General features: G+C 40.0%; 1 protein-coding gene across 1 annotated transcript in view; it reads right to left on the reverse strand.

The window, feature by feature from the left end:
• The window catches only part of LOC148454030 (stimulated by retinoic acid gene 6 protein-like), a 114,234-nt gene extending 98,985 nt beyond the window's left edge, over positions 1-15,249 (reverse strand). Inside the window, exons 1-5 of the mRNA XM_088461279.1 lie at positions 15,239-15,249; positions 14,592-14,667; positions 10,595-10,695; positions 8,747-8,877; positions 4,030-4,150 (exon numbers count right to left, since the gene is read on the reverse strand). Coding sequence (XP_088317405.1) covers positions 4,030-4,150; positions 8,747-8,877; positions 10,595-10,695; positions 14,592-14,667; positions 15,239-15,249 — 440 coding nt within the window. The remainder of the gene's footprint in view (positions 1-4,029; positions 4,151-8,746; positions 8,878-10,594; positions 10,696-14,591; positions 14,668-15,238) is intronic.
• Between the last annotated feature and the right edge of the window lie 3,138 nt (positions 15,250-18,387).

Consider the following 18,387-nt stretch of genomic DNA (forward strand, 5'->3'; position numbering starts at 1 on the left):
ACTATTGAGTCTAGACACAAAGAAAGCATTTGACTCAGTTTTGTTGCTACACCTTTTTAATATACTCCAAGAAAGAGAGTTTGGTCCTGTATTTAAGGATATTTGTAAGAAACTTGTACACTTCACCATCCACAACATTAATAATAAATGGACATCGCAGTAGTTCTATAGAGCTGCATAGAGGAACTAGACAGGGATATCCCCTTTCCCCTCTCTTATTCAATTTGGCGATAGACCCTCTAGTTCGCATATTGGACAACTGCATAGAGTTTAGAGGAATTCTTGTTGGATCCAAGGAAATCAAAATGACAGCATTTGCTGATGACGTATTATTATATTTGGCTGATCCATCCATATCTCTAAATCCTATTTTCCAAATACTACACAAATTTGAAAAACTGTCAGGATTCGCAGTAAATGCGGAAAAATCAGTAGCACTATCCTTAGGCTCAGGACCTATACAACCACTGACAATGGGAAACACTCCTTTACATCAAACTAAAAATCATTTAAAATATTTAGGGGTATGTCTACCTCGATGTATTAATAATCTTTATTCTTTAAATTATACACAAATTATAAAAAAGATCTCAGAGGAGCTGGAGGGTTGGAAAAACATTCCCCTATCATATTTGGGCAGAATACATTTAATTAAAATGGTATCTTTTCCAAGACTCCTTTACTTTCTTCAAGCTCTCCCTTTATTCTTAACAGTTAAAGATTTTAAAGATATTAATAAGATGTTCAGACGATTTATTTGGAATGGTAAAAGACCAAAAATCAGTTTACTTAGATTACAACAAACCAAAACTAATAGGGGAATGGGATTCCCAAACATAAAACAATATAATTGGGCAGCTATGTGCAGATATTTGTCTAATTGGCTCCATGATTGCGATATTTATGCAAACACTTCATTAGAAAGAGAATTCTAACCTAACAAAAGTCTAACTGCTTTCTTACATCTTCAAGACCAAAAAGTACCTTCAGACTTAAAATTTAACCCATTACTATGGAACACCAGAAAATGTTGGCATATGATTAGACACAAAGCCAAGTTAAATTCTTACAATACACTGTTTCTTCCTCTATTGCATAATCTAAACTTCCAAGAAGGCCACGCTACATATCCATTCACAATATGGAAGGTTGGAGGGATTAATAACATAGGTTGCTTGGTTAATAGAAGCACAAAACAATTATTATCGTTCTCAGATGCAGTGGATAAATAACTTTACAGATGATGATTGGGAAACTTCGGTAGATACACTATTTATGCGTCCTCCTGTTCCTGGGAAAGCTATTTCCCACTATTACATCGCCTTAACGGATAATATGGAGCATTCAACTTCAACTACAGGTCTGGTAAAGTGGTAAATCTCTTCCCTTCATTAACTATAAACGACTTACTGAGGGCGCTTGAAACTTCCCGTAAACAGTTTCCATCAGCCATGTATGTGGAGATGTTTTTAAATGTTTTCCACCGAGCATATCTGTCACCAAAGAGAAGCTTTAAAATGGGCCGATCACTTTCGCATTCTTGCTATCGATGTGGAGAGGAGAACGCAAATTTATTTCACTGTTTCTGGCTTTGCCCATTGGTCAGAATGTTCTTGCTTCAAATAAAACAATATGCAGATACCAATTTAATAAATTATTTACCACTTACAGCAGAAGGCTGTATTGGGCATTCTGCCACCAAATATTAGGATAAGTAAAGGAGGGAAAAGATTATTAATGACTATAAAAGTGTGGCAGGCCGCAAAACTATTTTACAAGAATGGATATCAGCACTTACTCCATCCTTATCATTATTTAGATCTAAAATGTTTCACTTATTTCGAATGGAATGGGTGGAGGTTATATTGGAGATAGAATACAAAATGGAACGTTCTTCGATATGTGGGAAAGTTACATATCTACGTTGTCTATAGATATGAGATGTCAAATTCACCAAAGTCTCCATACTACTTCATGGTACTTAGGGTCTCATTCAGACCTGCTCGCGAGCGCTGTACGCTCGCAAGCGGGTCGATGGTGCCCAAGTGCGCATGTGCACAACGGAGGGAGCTCCGTCATGCGCATGCGCGAGACCCGGCGAGCGACGGGTCTCGCACCAAAGGGGGCGTGCTGTCGATGGTGAGTGATAGCACGCCCCCTTTGGTGGGCGTGCCGGGGCGTGGCTGCCAGACGGAGGCGTTCCCATGGGAACGCCACCGTCTGGGTCCGGCCCCACTGACATCACTAGTGATGTCAGTGGGAGTGATTTTGGCTCTGATAGAGCCAAAATCACTCCAGGGCTTGCGGCAATGAGACCCTACTGTCGGGTCTCGTCGCAAGCCCGATGGTCGCGATGGTCTTGACCATCATCATGGACGCTCGCATAAGCTGTGGGTTGTAACCCACAGCTATGCGAGCGTCCAAGAGGCCGCTCCAATTTTAGGTAGCCCGGCCCTGATTCAGAGCAAGTGCTCTGATCAGAGCGTCCGGCTCTGAATCAGGCCCTTAATGCGAATGGTCGATATGACCCACCTATCATTTTAGTTGTGGTTCCTGGTTAGGAGGGCCAACGGATAGGAGGGGGTGGGGGGTGGGGTTGGGGGAAGGAGAGAGTTCTTTTATTTTACTTTAATTTCATTTAATTTGTTATATATAATTTATTTAAATGACAATATATTTATTGAATATATTTACAACAGATGTTACACTGTTTCAGTGTATTTCATATTGTCAATTTCATATGTAGAAATGTATATTTGTATTACCTTACTGTTTTGAGTATGGTGTTTGTATTGTATTTTCTGTATATGGAAAATCTATTATACATGATGCTTCAATAAAAAAAAAAAAACCAAAACACTAGTCTCTGTGAATCTTATCAGATCCTCTGAGTCTATGGATTTGGCCAGTTCATGCTACATACTGTATATGTGTTACAGCTATTTGGGTAATAATAACTAGCCAAAAGTCTAAGTGCCTAAGAAACTTATTCCTATGTGGAGTGTGAAATTTCTGAATTGGCAGATCATTGATAAATGAATAGTGAGTTGGAGGGATATTGTGGAGTGTAATTATTGCTGTAAACAGGTGGTTGTTTTTGATTAACTCTGCATCTGACCAACGTCACGCAGGCTTAAATGAGTGCTGACCTGACGAAAGTTATGGACAGCAGTTAGAGATTGAAGTATCTTGCAACTGGGTCACACACACACACACTTTGGTATGCAGCGGCTGTGTGATAATATGTTAATGCTTCAGAAGGCGTCTTGTGTAAATAAACACCTCCTTCTTTGCTTCTTTGATCCGATGCTGCATCCAAAGATGCAGCATCAGATCATCTGCATTAACACCAGTCATCTGAGTTACCCTCAGATGATTCAAGATGGCCGAGAAAGTCACACTGTTGAAGCCAGTAAAGCTGCATCCTAGGACGCGGCCCCTGGCTTCAGCAAGCCCAGAAGACAGAGCCAACATGCCCCCATTTTCTGGGAAGCTGCCTTTTGCCTCCCCGAAACACCAGCACCATGTCAATCATGCTGGTACTTTTGGTGCACTGAGAGTGACATCTCAGCCCGAGATCTGTGCATGCGCAGCGCGGCTTCTACATATGCGCAAATCTAAAAGCATCCAAGATATGCAGAAACATCAGGGTTTACGTACATCTCTGAATCAGGCCCTTAGTATGTTCATAGAATGTCCAGACGCATAACATAAGCTATGTGTAACAGGTATATTCCCCGTATTTTAGGCACAATTAAGCACATAAAAAAATAAGTTAGTGTCTCTTTAACACATACTGGGGTATATTTACTAAAGATTTGTAGAAGTGGAGATGTTGCCCATAGCAACCAATCAGATTCTACTTAACATTTATTTAGCACCTTCTTCGAGATATTAGCCAGAATCTGATTGGTTGCTATGGGCAACATCTCCACTTCTAAAATCCTGCACTTTAGTAAATATACCCCATACTATCACTTTGCTGAACTATGCACAACAAATAAATAAAAAAAATCTAGTGATACTTGCCAAGTGAGTGTGTATAAAAATCCTGTCAGAGATCCAATTATTTTGCTATTTGTGCTGAGACAGGCAAATATGGGATAATAAGACAGTCCAACTTCAATGGCTCCAACTAGAAGGCCAAGTGCTAGAAAAGAAATATAATTATTTTTGTAATCATTTTATTTTGAAGTAATATATGATACAAAAGGCAGTGGAGAGATTTTCATAAGCGGTTACAAGAATTGCATTAATGAAAGATCAGAACACTGCAGTACAAATCGAATAACATTTTCATAAGGTAGTAACAAAAAGAGTAAATAAAACTGCTACTGTTTATACTGCACTTGGTAAAAGCTGTATAAATAAATAAATAGGTCTGACTTTGTACATAGATAAATTGGGGGCTCATATTGTGTACTAATATTGTATTATTCATGTACAGTATGTAATTATATCTTACCATTTCATTAAATTACACTGGGGAACAGTCAATCTGTTGCCAGGGATTTAGAAGTCGATTTCGATTAATTTTGTGCTCCTGATCATGAATATGCCATGCTTATTTTTTCAATTGGCATTAGTTTTTGAGATATTCATATGTCTTTAATATTTATGAAAAATTAAATTTACAATGTTAAAAATAGTTAAAAAGATATATTTTTTATTCTGATTACATTTGATTCGTAAAATGTTATAAAAAGACATAGGATAATTACATACATGTGTTAGGAAGCTATGAGAACCATTTTTTGTGGGATTTTCTTTTGTATCCTTGTTGCAGGCAGTCCTTCTGCAGACTCCAACAGTAATCGGCCATCTTGTGACAATCCCACCTTCCCTGATATCTTTCTTCCATTACCTGAATATCCTGGTGGAACCGTTCTCCCTGTTCTTCGCTTAAATCTCCTAGATTGGATGGGAAGTGATCTAAATGGCTGTACAAAAAATGTACTTTGATACTCATATTGGTACCTACTTTCTCGAAACATTTTAGCATGTTGTGGACTAATTCATGATAGTTGTCTGCCTTGTGATTGCCTAAACTTTTTTGAATGACAGACATATAACTCAGCCATGCTTTGGATTCAGTTTCAGTCATAGATGTGGTTAAATTTGGATCCTTCACCAGTTTCCATATCTGTGGGCCATCAAAATTTCCCACCTTTAATTTTTCAATATTAAGAGATGGAATTGTTCGACAAATATACGTGAAAAAATCGCCTGACTTGTCCAATGCTTTTGCAAATTGTTTAATTAAACCCAGTTTGATATGGAGAGGTGGCAGTATGATTTTTTTCCTGTCAATTAAGGGCTCATGAATGATTATGGCTTCTTCTACAGTTATAACTTCTCTTGGAGGCTATACGGTTTGCTGCCAGTGCTTTTGTTGTGCACAACTATCCCATAAGCATATGTGACAAGGATGCTTAGTATATCCACTTTGCTGCCCAAGAAGAAAGTTTACCATTTTTAAATCGACACAAACAGACCACTGATGCTGAGAATAAGTAAGTTTTCTTAGACTAACTTGATGTTGTCATACTGTTCTTTAAGTTTTGTTGAATGACCGATAGGAATCTATGCAAATTTATTCCCATTGTTCAGTAATACGCATTTTAAGCTCCTTTTAGAACTATACAAAAAAGATACGCTAGACTTCTGCTCGATATTCTGGTAAGCCCATCATCTGGAGAAGTTCCGGAATATTGTTGCAATACACAAGATTGTTATCTTGGTTAAAGAACGGCAGTATGGCTTGCAGTTCCGGAATATTGCTGCAATACACAAGATTGTTATCTTGGCTAAAGAACGGCAGTATGGCTTGCAGTTCCGGAATATTGCTGCAATACACAAGATTGTTATCTCTGTTCTAAAGAACGGCAGCATGGCTTGCAGTTCCGGAATATTGTTGCAATACACAAGATTGTTATCTTGGCTAAAGAACGACAGTATGGATTGCTCTCTACTTAGATGTTATAGTAACATCCGGCTCAATACAGTGCTTTTCTTGAAGTCTGGATGCTAAAAGCTCAGCTCCTTTTTTCGATAAATTCAAGTCACAAATTAAATCGTTTAGTTCCTTTTGAGAAAATTTGTTTGGAGTAGAGGAGCTTTCTTCAAACTCACTTTCATCTGTGTTTTCACTTGCACTGGAGGAAATTAACATTTCCACATCATCACATTCAACTTTGCACAAAGAACTGAATGACGGTACAGGTAAATCTTCACTATGTGGTATTGGTTGTTTTGCAGAATTCATACTTGGGTATTCCCATTTGCGTTTCTTAAATTGATTCATACCCTTCACATTTACAGCACAAAAATAGCAGTCACTCAAGTGATCTTTTGGCTCACACCACATCATAACTATGCCGAAATTAAGTCCATTTCGACCACCTTTAGTCCAATTGTGGAGTGATTCCACGCAGGTTTTACAAACTTTGTGAGTCACCCAAATCTTGTCTTGCTGGCTAATGTGATGTCCAAAATAAGCCCGATACGCTTGTTTTACAAATACAGTTATATTTTTTCTTTCTTTTGCAACACTAAATTTTCCACAAATATAACAAAAAACATTAGTGTTGTTAGTACACCGTCTTCGGGAAGAACTCATTTTTACGGCGAAAACATTTTGTTTCACACATACAGTGCTATCTTCCAACAAAAGCCAAGGACGTACTGAACAAAACAAGCCCAACCGGCGAGAAATTGGTTGTGGTGGGACAGAGAGAGGGCCGAACAAAGGAACAGGAAGTGTGCTAACTGCGTCACTCGGTCCTCTCCGTTGCTCCTCTCTGTATGCTGGGAGGAGGCGTGGCTGTGGTCTGAGGATGTCCCAGCAGGCTCAGCAGTGCACTGCCACACCTCCTCCCAGCGTTAGTGAGGAGATATGAATGTGTTGTGTTGCTCCTCTCGGTATGCTGGGAGGAGGTGTGGCTGTGGTCTGAGGATGTCCCAGCAGGCTCAGCAGTGCACTGCCACGCCTACTCACAGTGTTATTGAGGAGATTTGAATGTGTTATGTGTCTCAAATGTGACTACCAGCTATATTATCACAAATAAAACAAATTCTTGTTATTGTTGAAAGAGAGTAATTGTTCATAAAGCAAAACTAAGCCAATTCTGTTGAGTAAAGCTGCCTATACTAGTAAGGTACTTCAAATGGAGAAAATAATTGAATTTTATAATTTTTTATTAATTTGAAAACTGAGGCCAATTCAGCTATAACGAAGATCTAATGCGAAAATAGGACCTGCGAGTACTCTCAAACCGATCTTAATTCCTTGACAAGAAAAAAAAAATTTTTTTTTTTTCCCCAGTGTTATGTATTATTATCGGAGACGTTTAAAGCATCTGCTTTTTCCCTTTCTGGGGCTTCTGCAATACCCCACATGACTTGCAGAAGAAACAGAGTACAATGGACTAAAGAAACAAATGTAATTTACAATTTGAAATATTGTATATTTTATACAAAATTTTAATGAATATAGCAAAAATTATATAATTTCACTAAATATATATATATTAATTGTGTTAAACAGAGTTTTTCTTGAATAATAGTTAACATTGAACTGTAACAGCACTTCTACTGTTGCAGAAGTCAGAGTACACATTACCTGGTGTGCATTATAGAACAATCCCTGAAATTCACAACATGTACTATAAAATAATTATATGTAGAGGCTGGTCCTATAATGATTTTTGGAATCCCTGATCATGGGTATGTCAGTGATCTATATATATGACAATATTATTTCAATGTGTATAGCCATATGAGTTTATAAATATGGGTTATTTCTTACAGATATAGTAGTACTAGGACTACATATATAGTATATAGTAGTCCTAGGGCCTGATTCAGCATGGATCGGAATTGCAACAGTGTACGTAAATCGGCTGATTGTTGCATACTGCGTAGTAACACTGCTACTATGGATGCGCTGTGGAATCCATCGCAGAGTGAGTGACAGACCATGAGCGTTTGGAGGTGGTGACTGGGGAGTGGTTGCAGAAACGCAGTCGTGCCTGTCCGTTTGAACACCGTTGCATGGGCATGCATAAATTAGCCACTGCGATTGCCTACGCAGCTGCGTGCAGCACTCACTGCGTGCAACGAGACTTGCAATTCTGACACAGGTTAGAGATACTGTAATTGTGCGTGATGGGCCAATGTTCTCTGATATTACCGATATATATATATACGCAGGACTGCGAGGTATTACGGATGTGAGATAGCGGTAGTGGGCATCCCTATGCCGGCTGAGCGGTGGCAGCATATTTTCGCAGATTCATTGCGTTTCATTATGCAGCAGCGATCCATAGTGAATCAGGCCCCTAGTGTTTACTTCTATTTATTTTTATATTTCTCTCATTTCATACTTCTCCATTATGTAGTGGGACAATACATAATAGAGTGATAACAAAAGTAATCTATAGAAGAACTATGTTTAAAATAAAGTGTTATATTCTGAATGGCCAGAACCGTTACAGCTTGTGGACCATAAGTCCGGTTGGTCCATGGGAGTTTATTTGAAAATTAAAATACAACAAAAGTGACTTTATGTCTAAAATTATCAGTTTCATTATGGAAATCAATGTGTAATTATTACAATTAATATTATTGTTGTTATTATTTTGATCCACCTGTATTTTCTAGTGGTCAACTAATTTCTCATTTATTAGAAACATTTATTTACTCACCAACACCCATAAAAACATTGTAATTACTTAAACAAATGTACCTCTAGCCCATGGGGGAACTCCTACTGGCAGATATTCCTCAGAAAAGAGTGACATGACCTTGTTAGCAATTGCTCCAAATGCAAAGCCGTATGTCCATCTGTTGTTAAATGTGCCTAGGAGATCTAAAGGACTGTCAACACAAAGGCAATGGATTAGATGAACATCTATTTATGGTTTGTTGTATATATGTAGAACATGTGATCATGAATTGTTTGAGCCCTCCACTAAATTTTACACAGGAGGTTATTTACCAAGGATGCAAAGTCTGCTGATCAGTGCAAATGCAGATTTAAACCTACTCGATTTCCATTATAGCTCATGGCTTTATTTAGCAAAGTGGTGGTGTTTGTGGAAGGGTAGAAGTTTGCACAGGCTGAGGCAAGGGAGTGAAGACTTGATGTACAGCAGTGTCCTTAGTTTGGTGGAGCAGTTGAAATACAGGATCTCCTTTTGCAGAACAACATTATGTAAATGAGATCAAAAGGGGGGTGTTGGTGGACTTTTAGTGGCATTCTTGTATGACGTGGCACATGGTGATTTCTATTTGGCTAAAGAGTGTGCATTTTACACAAACTCAGAGCTACTGTAGTGCCATTTATATTGCCATATACAGTACAGGAATGGGTTCGATTCCCGTCAGCGGCAGCCCGACAGGAGCAGAGTGCGAAGCAGCGGAAGCCCGACAGCGCTGGAAATCCCGATCGTGGATAGGTGAGTATCCACTAACCTAACCCCCCTAACCCTAACCCTCCTTAGGGGTGCCTAACCCTAACTTCCCCCCCCCAAGTGCCTAACCCTAATCCCCCCCCTCTAAGTGCCTAACCCTAACCACCCCCTTCCCCGCTGCCTAAACCTAAGTCCCCCGGGGGGGTGCCTAACCCTAAGTCCCCCCCGGGGGTGCCTAACCATAACCCTCCCTCCCCCTAGCCTAACCCTAACCCTCTCGGGGGGGTGCCTAACCCTAATTCCCCCCCGGGAGCCCTAAACCTAACCCGCCCCCCCGCGGCTGTCCGCTCGCTGTGCCCGGCATCACTACGATCGTGATGCCGGGTGCTGGTCTCCATCTACATCTAGACGCCCTGCATTTCACCCTTGCCGGGATAAGACAGTCGGGAAGCCGGCTGCCGGTATTTAGGCAGTCGGCTTCCCGACTGCTTACCACTGTACACAGTACCTTGTAGAAACAATATTGAAAAATATGCAGTATCTGATACTTCAAATATATACTGGTATGTCAGGTGATCTTGAAATAGGATTTGTTTCAATACTGCATAAACAGTGATATGGCCATTTGTGTTTCATTTTCAACATTTATCACATTTTATATTTTTATTGTCAGACTTATTTATTTTTTATTTGATTTTATTTCACTTTTTTCCCTTTATTTTATATTGTTTCTTTTTGTGTCCAGGCCACCAACAACAATATATATGTTAACTGTATCCTAGTAGGCAAATCTTATGTTTTCATTTCAGAAGTGCAGACTATGGGGTAGACTATGGTGTATATTGACTAAAGTGTGGGGTTTTTGAATTTGTTGCCCATAGCAACCAACCAGCAACCAATCAATCATATTCTATTTATCATTTATCTAGCACTTTCTAAAAGATAATAGCTAGAATCTAATTGGTTTCTATGGGCAATAAACCCTTATGACTTAACATTTATTATACTAGATTTAATATATAGTGTTTGCTTAGTTTTACAGACTGTTAAATAAGCTGATGGTGGGGGAAAAATAAGTGGAGTGGGTCTTCATTTAACTTTTGTTCTGAGGCCGAGGTCCTGTATTTAAAACTCATGTATATTTACAGTAAAATAACTAAAATGATATGTAAAATACTTACACGACAAATCCAAATCTTCTATCGAGAAGCTGTATTTTGTCATCAAAATGTGACCTTTTACTGCGTCTCTCAAGAAAAGAAAGTGCCAGAATTATAATTACCTTAAAAAAAGAAAACATAAGATGAACTTAAGATTGTTATATACCACCAACTTTTAGAGATTTATAAATGTATTACAAATCTTTAAGTATTTTAAAATGCCTTTTCTATTGTCACTAGATGTAGAAAGACAACAATTCTGGATAAATTTAGCATTTCTGGGGTTTTTTACGTTCTGTTGAAATATAAATACATGGGCGGCTAAGCTGTGTCACTGCCTGAGGAATCGGTCTGATGCACCAAGAAACTTGTTGCAGAGACACAAGCTTCTTTCATGCAAGAAATCCATTGTTATTTTGTATTTATCTTTTATTTCTGATTTATCATCAACATTTTTTATTGCCTATATTGTTTTAAAAGTTGCATTTTTTGTGATTTTATTGTATATATATTTTATTAGTTCAGAAGCATTTTAAAACATCTGTTTTTTCATACACAGTACTTGCTTTGTGTTCTTCACATAGGGAAAAATTTAATTCAGCCCGTTAAGTTTCCACGAGTGAAAAAGGGAGGAAGCCTCGGGCTTTATCACCTGAGGCTATTCAATTAGACTCCCTTTATCACCCATTAAGTGCAGTTAACGGGTGTTAACTCATAAAGTCCATAAAAAGTTCACAGACTTACAGTATACATCAACTGGGTGTTTTTACCCATTAACAGCATACTTATCGAGGAACTCTGTTCTTGTATCACGAGACCCGAAAAGAAATCTCCATAATTGAATAGCTGCCGGCTGTCAATTAGCATCTGTTAATGGAGCTAACTGAATTCTGCCCTTAATACACTTGCTTTGTATTCTCCATTTGTACTTCATTTATACACTGCAAGTGATACTAATAAAATTAAATTTCGATAAAATGATTACAATAACCAATTGGCTGATCTTTTCTATACTGTACATCAATGTCTCATTATCATATGTGTATGAAATTAGATCTGCACTATATGGGAATAACTATGACCACAAATAGAGCCCACAACATTTTATTTAATAGAGCTTGCACATTGTTGGTCTAACTAATTTCTCCTGCTATTTGTAAAGAAAATATATGTTGTGCAGGAGAAACACACTTTACATTTTGACATAAGCCTTACTTATGCCAAGGACTATGATAAACTAGAAAGTGATATTTTGACTTGTTTGGGTGTCATAATGTCTGTTCGAGCATGAGTTCATCGCTGGGGATACCAAGTGGATAAGTCAACCTCACTCTCACACCCTAGTTACTTCCCTGTGGGAAGGAGTCCTGGTCACAAAGAGGGATCCATTCGGCTCTCTCTGCCACAGCTCATTCCTTCCACCAGAAGTCGTACGTGTGTGAACCCAAGTTCACGCTTGCGCAGTAGCACTGCTGAGTCAGACTAGGCAGTACTAAGTTTCACTGCTACTAAAGTAGTGGTGAAAGGATTCCCGGGGACAACTGATCTTCTGACCAACTGTCTTTAAACCGAAGCAATGTTAAATTGATCCGGCGTGTGTGGCGAGTTGAATACTTAATTTTTATTTTAGTGTGTATGATTTCTTTTAAGTGTTTTTTCACGATGTGCGTAATTGAAAGCGGATTGCATCACTTCCGGTTATGTGGTATAAATATCCTCACCCATCACTCTCTGTGTACACCTTGAAAAAGATTCAGGAGAGATTGAAACAGCGTTGGTCGAGGGATTTTTTCAGGACTCATAAAGGGACATTATCACTATCATGGATTAGAGGTATGCATGACTCCATATAACAGGTTTTCTAAGTCCGGACCTTTTTTCACCTGTTTAAGGGAGTCATTTTTGCATACTTGTTTCTTCTTGCATCTTTCCACTCCTGTTGTGATTCGGACTCTGCTTATGGACTTTCTTTGTCAGTTCCTGTTTTAAGTTTTGCCCACATTATTTATTCATTTTTGTGTTTAATTAAAAATTGTTTACATCACCTCAACTACGGGATTTATTACACTGGTAACCTTAAAGAAACCTTTATGGGTGGAGCCCGACATATACATATGTGAGTTGGGGTATGTAATTTCCTCTGTAGATCACACACAGTGATGTAAAGATACCTTTTGATGTACTTCCCACACATAATTGAAGTGAGTCTATGGTGTGCCATACTAGATTGATTAGTGGTGGCAGGATCTATTCTACTTCTGGGAGAATTTGAATTCACCATTCTATTTGCATAACCACACGAAAGGAATTTATACCTTTGATTTCACTGCGATACTACACATTGGTCCTTTGTTGTTGTCTTTTCTTTTGTTTGACATGTATTGATAATCACTAAAAATATCAATCAAGCTTACAGAACATCGATGTTAGGTGGTGACACTTGGGTATAAGTATTACTTACCTTAACCTCAATTGCATTTTCACTCTGTATATGTCTCATCTTTGATATTATGTACTATGGGGCATACTGTATGTATCAAAGCTTGATGTGAGATAAAATTGTGAAATATATATCACCAACCAATCAGCTCCAAACTATAATTTCTTAAGCACAGCCTGCAAAATGTAAGTTAGAAGCTGATTGGTTGGTGATATATATCTCACAATTTTATCTCACATCAAGCTTTGATACATATGCCCCTATGTCTTTGCTGGTTTAGTTTAATACGTCGCCTTTGATCCCCTCCACTCTGTATATATTCATGTTAAAACTTCACCTGATTTGGGCAGGTTACAGTGAAGAGGATTGGGCAGACATTGGCCCTGATTCAGAACCACTCGCTGCCGCTGCCCACCCGCTGGGATTGTGGGCGTTTTTTGTTTTGTTTTATCTCCGGCCGCTTGCAAAGCTGTGGGAGACCATCCACAGCATGTGCGAGCGGCCAGGAGACAATCGCGATAATCGCGACCATCGGCCTTGCGATGAGACGCCACGGTAGGGTCTAGGCTGCTGCAAGGCAGTGTGGACTTTCTGCTGTAATAGAGCAGGAAGTCCACTACTGACATCAGTAGTGATGTCAGTAAGACCTCCCTACAAATGCCAGGTGTTCCTAAGGGAATGCCTGCGTTTGTCCAGCCACCCCCCCTACCCGCCCACAAAACGAGGCGAGTTGTCACTTACCATCGACAGCCGCCCCGTCTTGTTGCAAGCCCCGTAGCGACTGAACTTCAGTCACTCGGCGGGGCTCACGCACGCTGGACGTGGCGCATGTGCAGTGCATAAACATTGGGCCACTGGCGAGCGCACAGCTCTTGCGAGCGGCTCTGAATCAGGGCCATAGTCCTGTGCACCAGAAATCACTATCTATTACTTTTCCTACCACTTAATTATCGGGGGGCCATCTGCCCCCAGATAATTAAAATAATGAATAGGCCCCTAAATGTTGTTTCTGCTGACTGTTATCTTTGTAAACATAACATTACTGGCATACATACATTATTGCATTTTTTCCTGTTGCTAAATTTTTTTTTAACAAGCCATCTCTATAAATGGCGTAACCAGGAGGGGGCTGGGCCCAAGAGCTGTGAGAACTTCAAACCAGGTAAGTGCATGTACTCTACATAATTATATAAAAAATACTATTAAGGGGAACAAATAGAAAAATCCAACAGCACGCAGAAAACATTGTGTCCACAGCAAACAGACAAAAAGTTAATATTAAAAAATGTTACTGCGTCGCAATGGTTAGTATGCCTGCCTACATTTACTAGCACTTAGGGTTTGGTTTCACATGGAGTGTGTGGGTATTGTTCCACATGGTGGTTGTTTATTCCTCTTACGGCTTACAGATGTTCATTACTGGTAGCCTGATTGCCGTCCTGTATAGCATGAACAACATGTTTGATATTTGTGGGGAAGGCAGTCAATCTATTGTACAGATACAGTAGCCATGTAGAACACATAAAATATATCTACAGTAACATTTCTGTAATTTATTCTCTGCTGTATAATACTCACCGAGGGAATTAGCGAATAGTGTAGAAACAAATCCATATCAACTTGACTTTTACAGGTGTCATTTTCCTGGATTGTTCTGTGAAATCAAATGCAATAAAAGGATTATAATGATAATTGCAGCTACTATTCTATGACATCGTCTAGTGCAGGCATATCAAACTCAAAATACCAACCGGGCGGAATATTCAAGGTCTAAGAGTGTGTGGTCCACAAGAAAAAAAAAGTCTTATATGCAATTTTGAAAGGTTTATTGTTAATAAACCAATGCAGTGTCCCCTGTATTAGAGCCCATTATGCAATGCCCCCTGAAGTTGTGCCCATTATGCAATGCCCCTGTATTCATACGGGCATGCAGGGGAGGTTTCTGAGTACCCAGAAACCCACCTTGCCTGCCGATCAGTAAGTGTAGTGCGGAACGGAGTGAGTGCGGTCCCAACTACACAGTAAAAAGCACACTGCCGCCAGCGATGGGTAGTACACCTGGTGTGTTTGTTTTAGCAGCCAATGAGAGTCAGACAGACTCTCATTGGCTGCTGCTCCCACTGCCGCAGCCAGCCTGCAGCTCACTCATGAGCTCCACCTTCCGGCTTCTGCAGTGGGTGATGGGAGAGATGTCATGACGTCTCTCCCATAGTGCAGAGCAGTACCGGGAGGACATAGAAGCGGACAGCAGCAGGCATGGGGATCCAGGTGTTTTTTTCTTTGTCCTATATATGTAAGGGGCACTGCATAGGGGTGGGGGGACTACTACTGGGGGCACTATATAAGGGGCACTACTGAGGGTACTGCATAGGGGGGGTCACTATTGGGGTCACTGTATAAGGGGCATTACTGGGGGCACTGCATAAAGGGGACCACTACTGGGGGCACTACATAGGGGGGAATACTACTGGGGGTGCTGTATAAAGGGGCACTGCATAGCGGGGACCACTACTGGGGGCACGGTATAAGGGGCACTGCTGAAGGCACTGTATAAGTAGCACTACTGGGGCATTGAATAGGAGGACCACTACTGGGGGCACTACATAGGGGGGACCACTACTGGGGGCCCTGCTTAGGCGGGACCACTACTGGGGGCACTGTATAAGGAGGCACTACAGGATCCGGAAGATATCACTGTGTTTTACCGAATAGGAACTTTTTGTTCTTCATATGTTATTTACCAAAAGGACATTGTTCTTGTGTTGAAAAATTCTATAAACTTAAGATCTCATTTGAGCGCCCTCTCTTATATTTTTTGTGTGTTTAAATCGAACCCTTCTAACAGGGGGTCTGCGAGGGAAGCAGCTGTTGGTGTGATTACTGATTTTAGCAGAACTATAGTTTGAGAGCACAACCTACAGGCAACTCTATTTCCGTATATATATATATATATATATATATATATATATATATATATATATTTATATTTGTGGCCAGGAGTTTTTTTATTGGTTCGGCAACCAAGGATTTGGAGACCCCCCTTTCAAAATCCTGCATTTGCCACTGGTATTAGAGCCCATTATGTAATGCCCTGTGTATTAGAGTCCATTATGCAATGTCCCCTGTATAAGAGCTCCTTATGCAGTGCCCTTTGTATTAGAGCCCCTTATGCAATGCCATTGTACTTGTGCCCATTATGCAATGCCCCCTGTATAAGAGTCCCTCATCCAGTGCCCCCTTTATTAGAGCTCATTATGCAATCCCCCTGTATAAGAGCCCCTTATGCAATGCCCCCTGTATTACAGCCCCTTATACAGTGCCCCTGTAGTGCCCATTATGCAGAGCCCCCAGTAGTGCCCCTTATGCAGTGCCTCCAGTAATGCCCCTAGTAGTGCCCCTTATGTAGCGCCCCCACTAATGCCCCTAGTAGTGCCCCTTATGCTGTTGTGCCCCCTCCCAGTGTAGAACAGACCCCACTCCCCTGTGCAGTACTTCCCTTTCTTCATGGTGGCCGCTGGGCACAGCTCCAGGCCACTTGTGCATTAGTGGTAGAGACAGTACTGTGATTGCAAGCTTAGCTGACCAAATATCCTATGCTGTGTCCTTTATAATTTGAGGGGTAGCATATATTACTATACTTGCTGGGTTTCGTGGTAAAAATGTTTTTCTTCTTGTTGTCTTTTAATTCATTTTAGATATTTCAAGGGAAGATTGTGTTTTTTTGAGAGGCAGCATATATTACTGCACCCCATAATAATAAAAGTTTAAAAAATTATTTATCCTAAAAAACTTCCTCAAGTCTGTTAATTCAATTTAGATAATTCAAGTGTGTTTTATTTGAAAGGCAGTGTATATTACTATACTTGCTGGGTGTTGTGGCCCTGTCACCCAAAATAATAAAAGTTGAAAAAAGACATTTTTATCTGGTTAAAATTTTTTTCTCAAGTCTTTCAATAAAACCTATCGTACATTCACTTTCTGTGGTGGCAATTACAAGTTCAAGTACAGTATCTTTACTCTTGTCTTGGTGTAAATCAATCATGAATCAATCTATAAAAGAACAGGAGCATCCCAGCCCTAGTGCTGGCAGTCATCGTATTTCTTCAACATCTACTTTTAAAGAAGGTCAAGGGGTAAGAAAATGAAATCCAATCTAAACAATTTTGATAATCTTTAAGAGAACATAACCACTAACTATGAATGGAAAAGTTACTGCTGAAAAAACATAGAATTGTCAACATGCCATACGCCATAGGCAGTGGCAAGAAAAGGCCCAGTCCATGGAGTTGCGGTCCTGCTACTGCTCTTTCATGCACTAGAATGTCTATAGTGATAGTCAGGGCCAAACACAGTCAGGCATTTTCGGCAACCTCACATGCACCAGTCTAGATATGTCATCTCTATATCAGGGAAATCAATGCACAAAAAGAACACTAAGGCTGAAGAACAAACTGTGTGTACACAAACTTCACAGATTCCTGAGGAGAGTCCAAGGATGTCCACGACTGCTATGTTTGAGTCTGACATTTCTGACATTGTAATCCTAGAGAATTCTCCTTCCACTATTTCTGAGCCCTCTGCAAATGTGAGGATGAGTAGTACTAAAAGTAATGATGATAATGGTTTAGAAATTGAGGATGCCACTTTGGAATTGTAAATGTGCAGGACAGGAGGATGAAAGGGATAATAATTGTGTATCTGACACTAATGAGGATGATGATGAATGTGTTGGACAAGAACAAATTTATAAAATGCAGGAGAATGATGTTATACAAAAAAGAGATAACCAAGCGCAAATTATTTTTAGGATACCGTTGTCAATTCTGATCTCTCATATACATATGTCCATTGGTAACATCCTATAATCTGTCCATAGACCAATTTTTCTTCTTAACACAAAACCTCCTTCATACGTTCTTCAAGAGAAAGAAGGAATTCACCAATTAATGGATGTCAATGAGTGGAATAAATTGTATTATTCTTACTTACATCTAATTTATAGATGTCCGTCTCCTCTTTAACTCTTCCTATACTCTTCCTAAGGGAACGCCTGCATTTCTGCAGCCACCCCCCCTCCCCGCCTACAAAACGGAGCGAGCTGTCACTCACCATCGACAGCCGCCCCGCCTTGTAGCAGAGCTGCCGTTGCTGGACGGGTCTCGCACATGCGCACGCTGGAGGCAGCGCATGCACTGTGGGGGACCATCGACCCACTTGCGAGTGGTGTGCGCTTGTGAACGGGTCTGAATCAGGCCCAAGGTTACGTGATTATTACTACTATGCTCCCGAACAATGACTGTGAATAGTGATGGTGACAGAATGAATACGTGTAAACTTACTATAATGGAAAATAAAGAAGTCAGCAGATTATCTC

This window comes from Taudactylus pleione, unplaced genomic scaffold (assembly GCF_031769625.1).
Source record: "Taudactylus pleione unplaced genomic scaffold, aTauple2 ptg001032l, whole genome shotgun sequence".
Taxonomy (NCBI): Eukaryota; Metazoa; Chordata; class Amphibia; order Anura; family Myobatrachidae; genus Taudactylus; species Taudactylus pleione.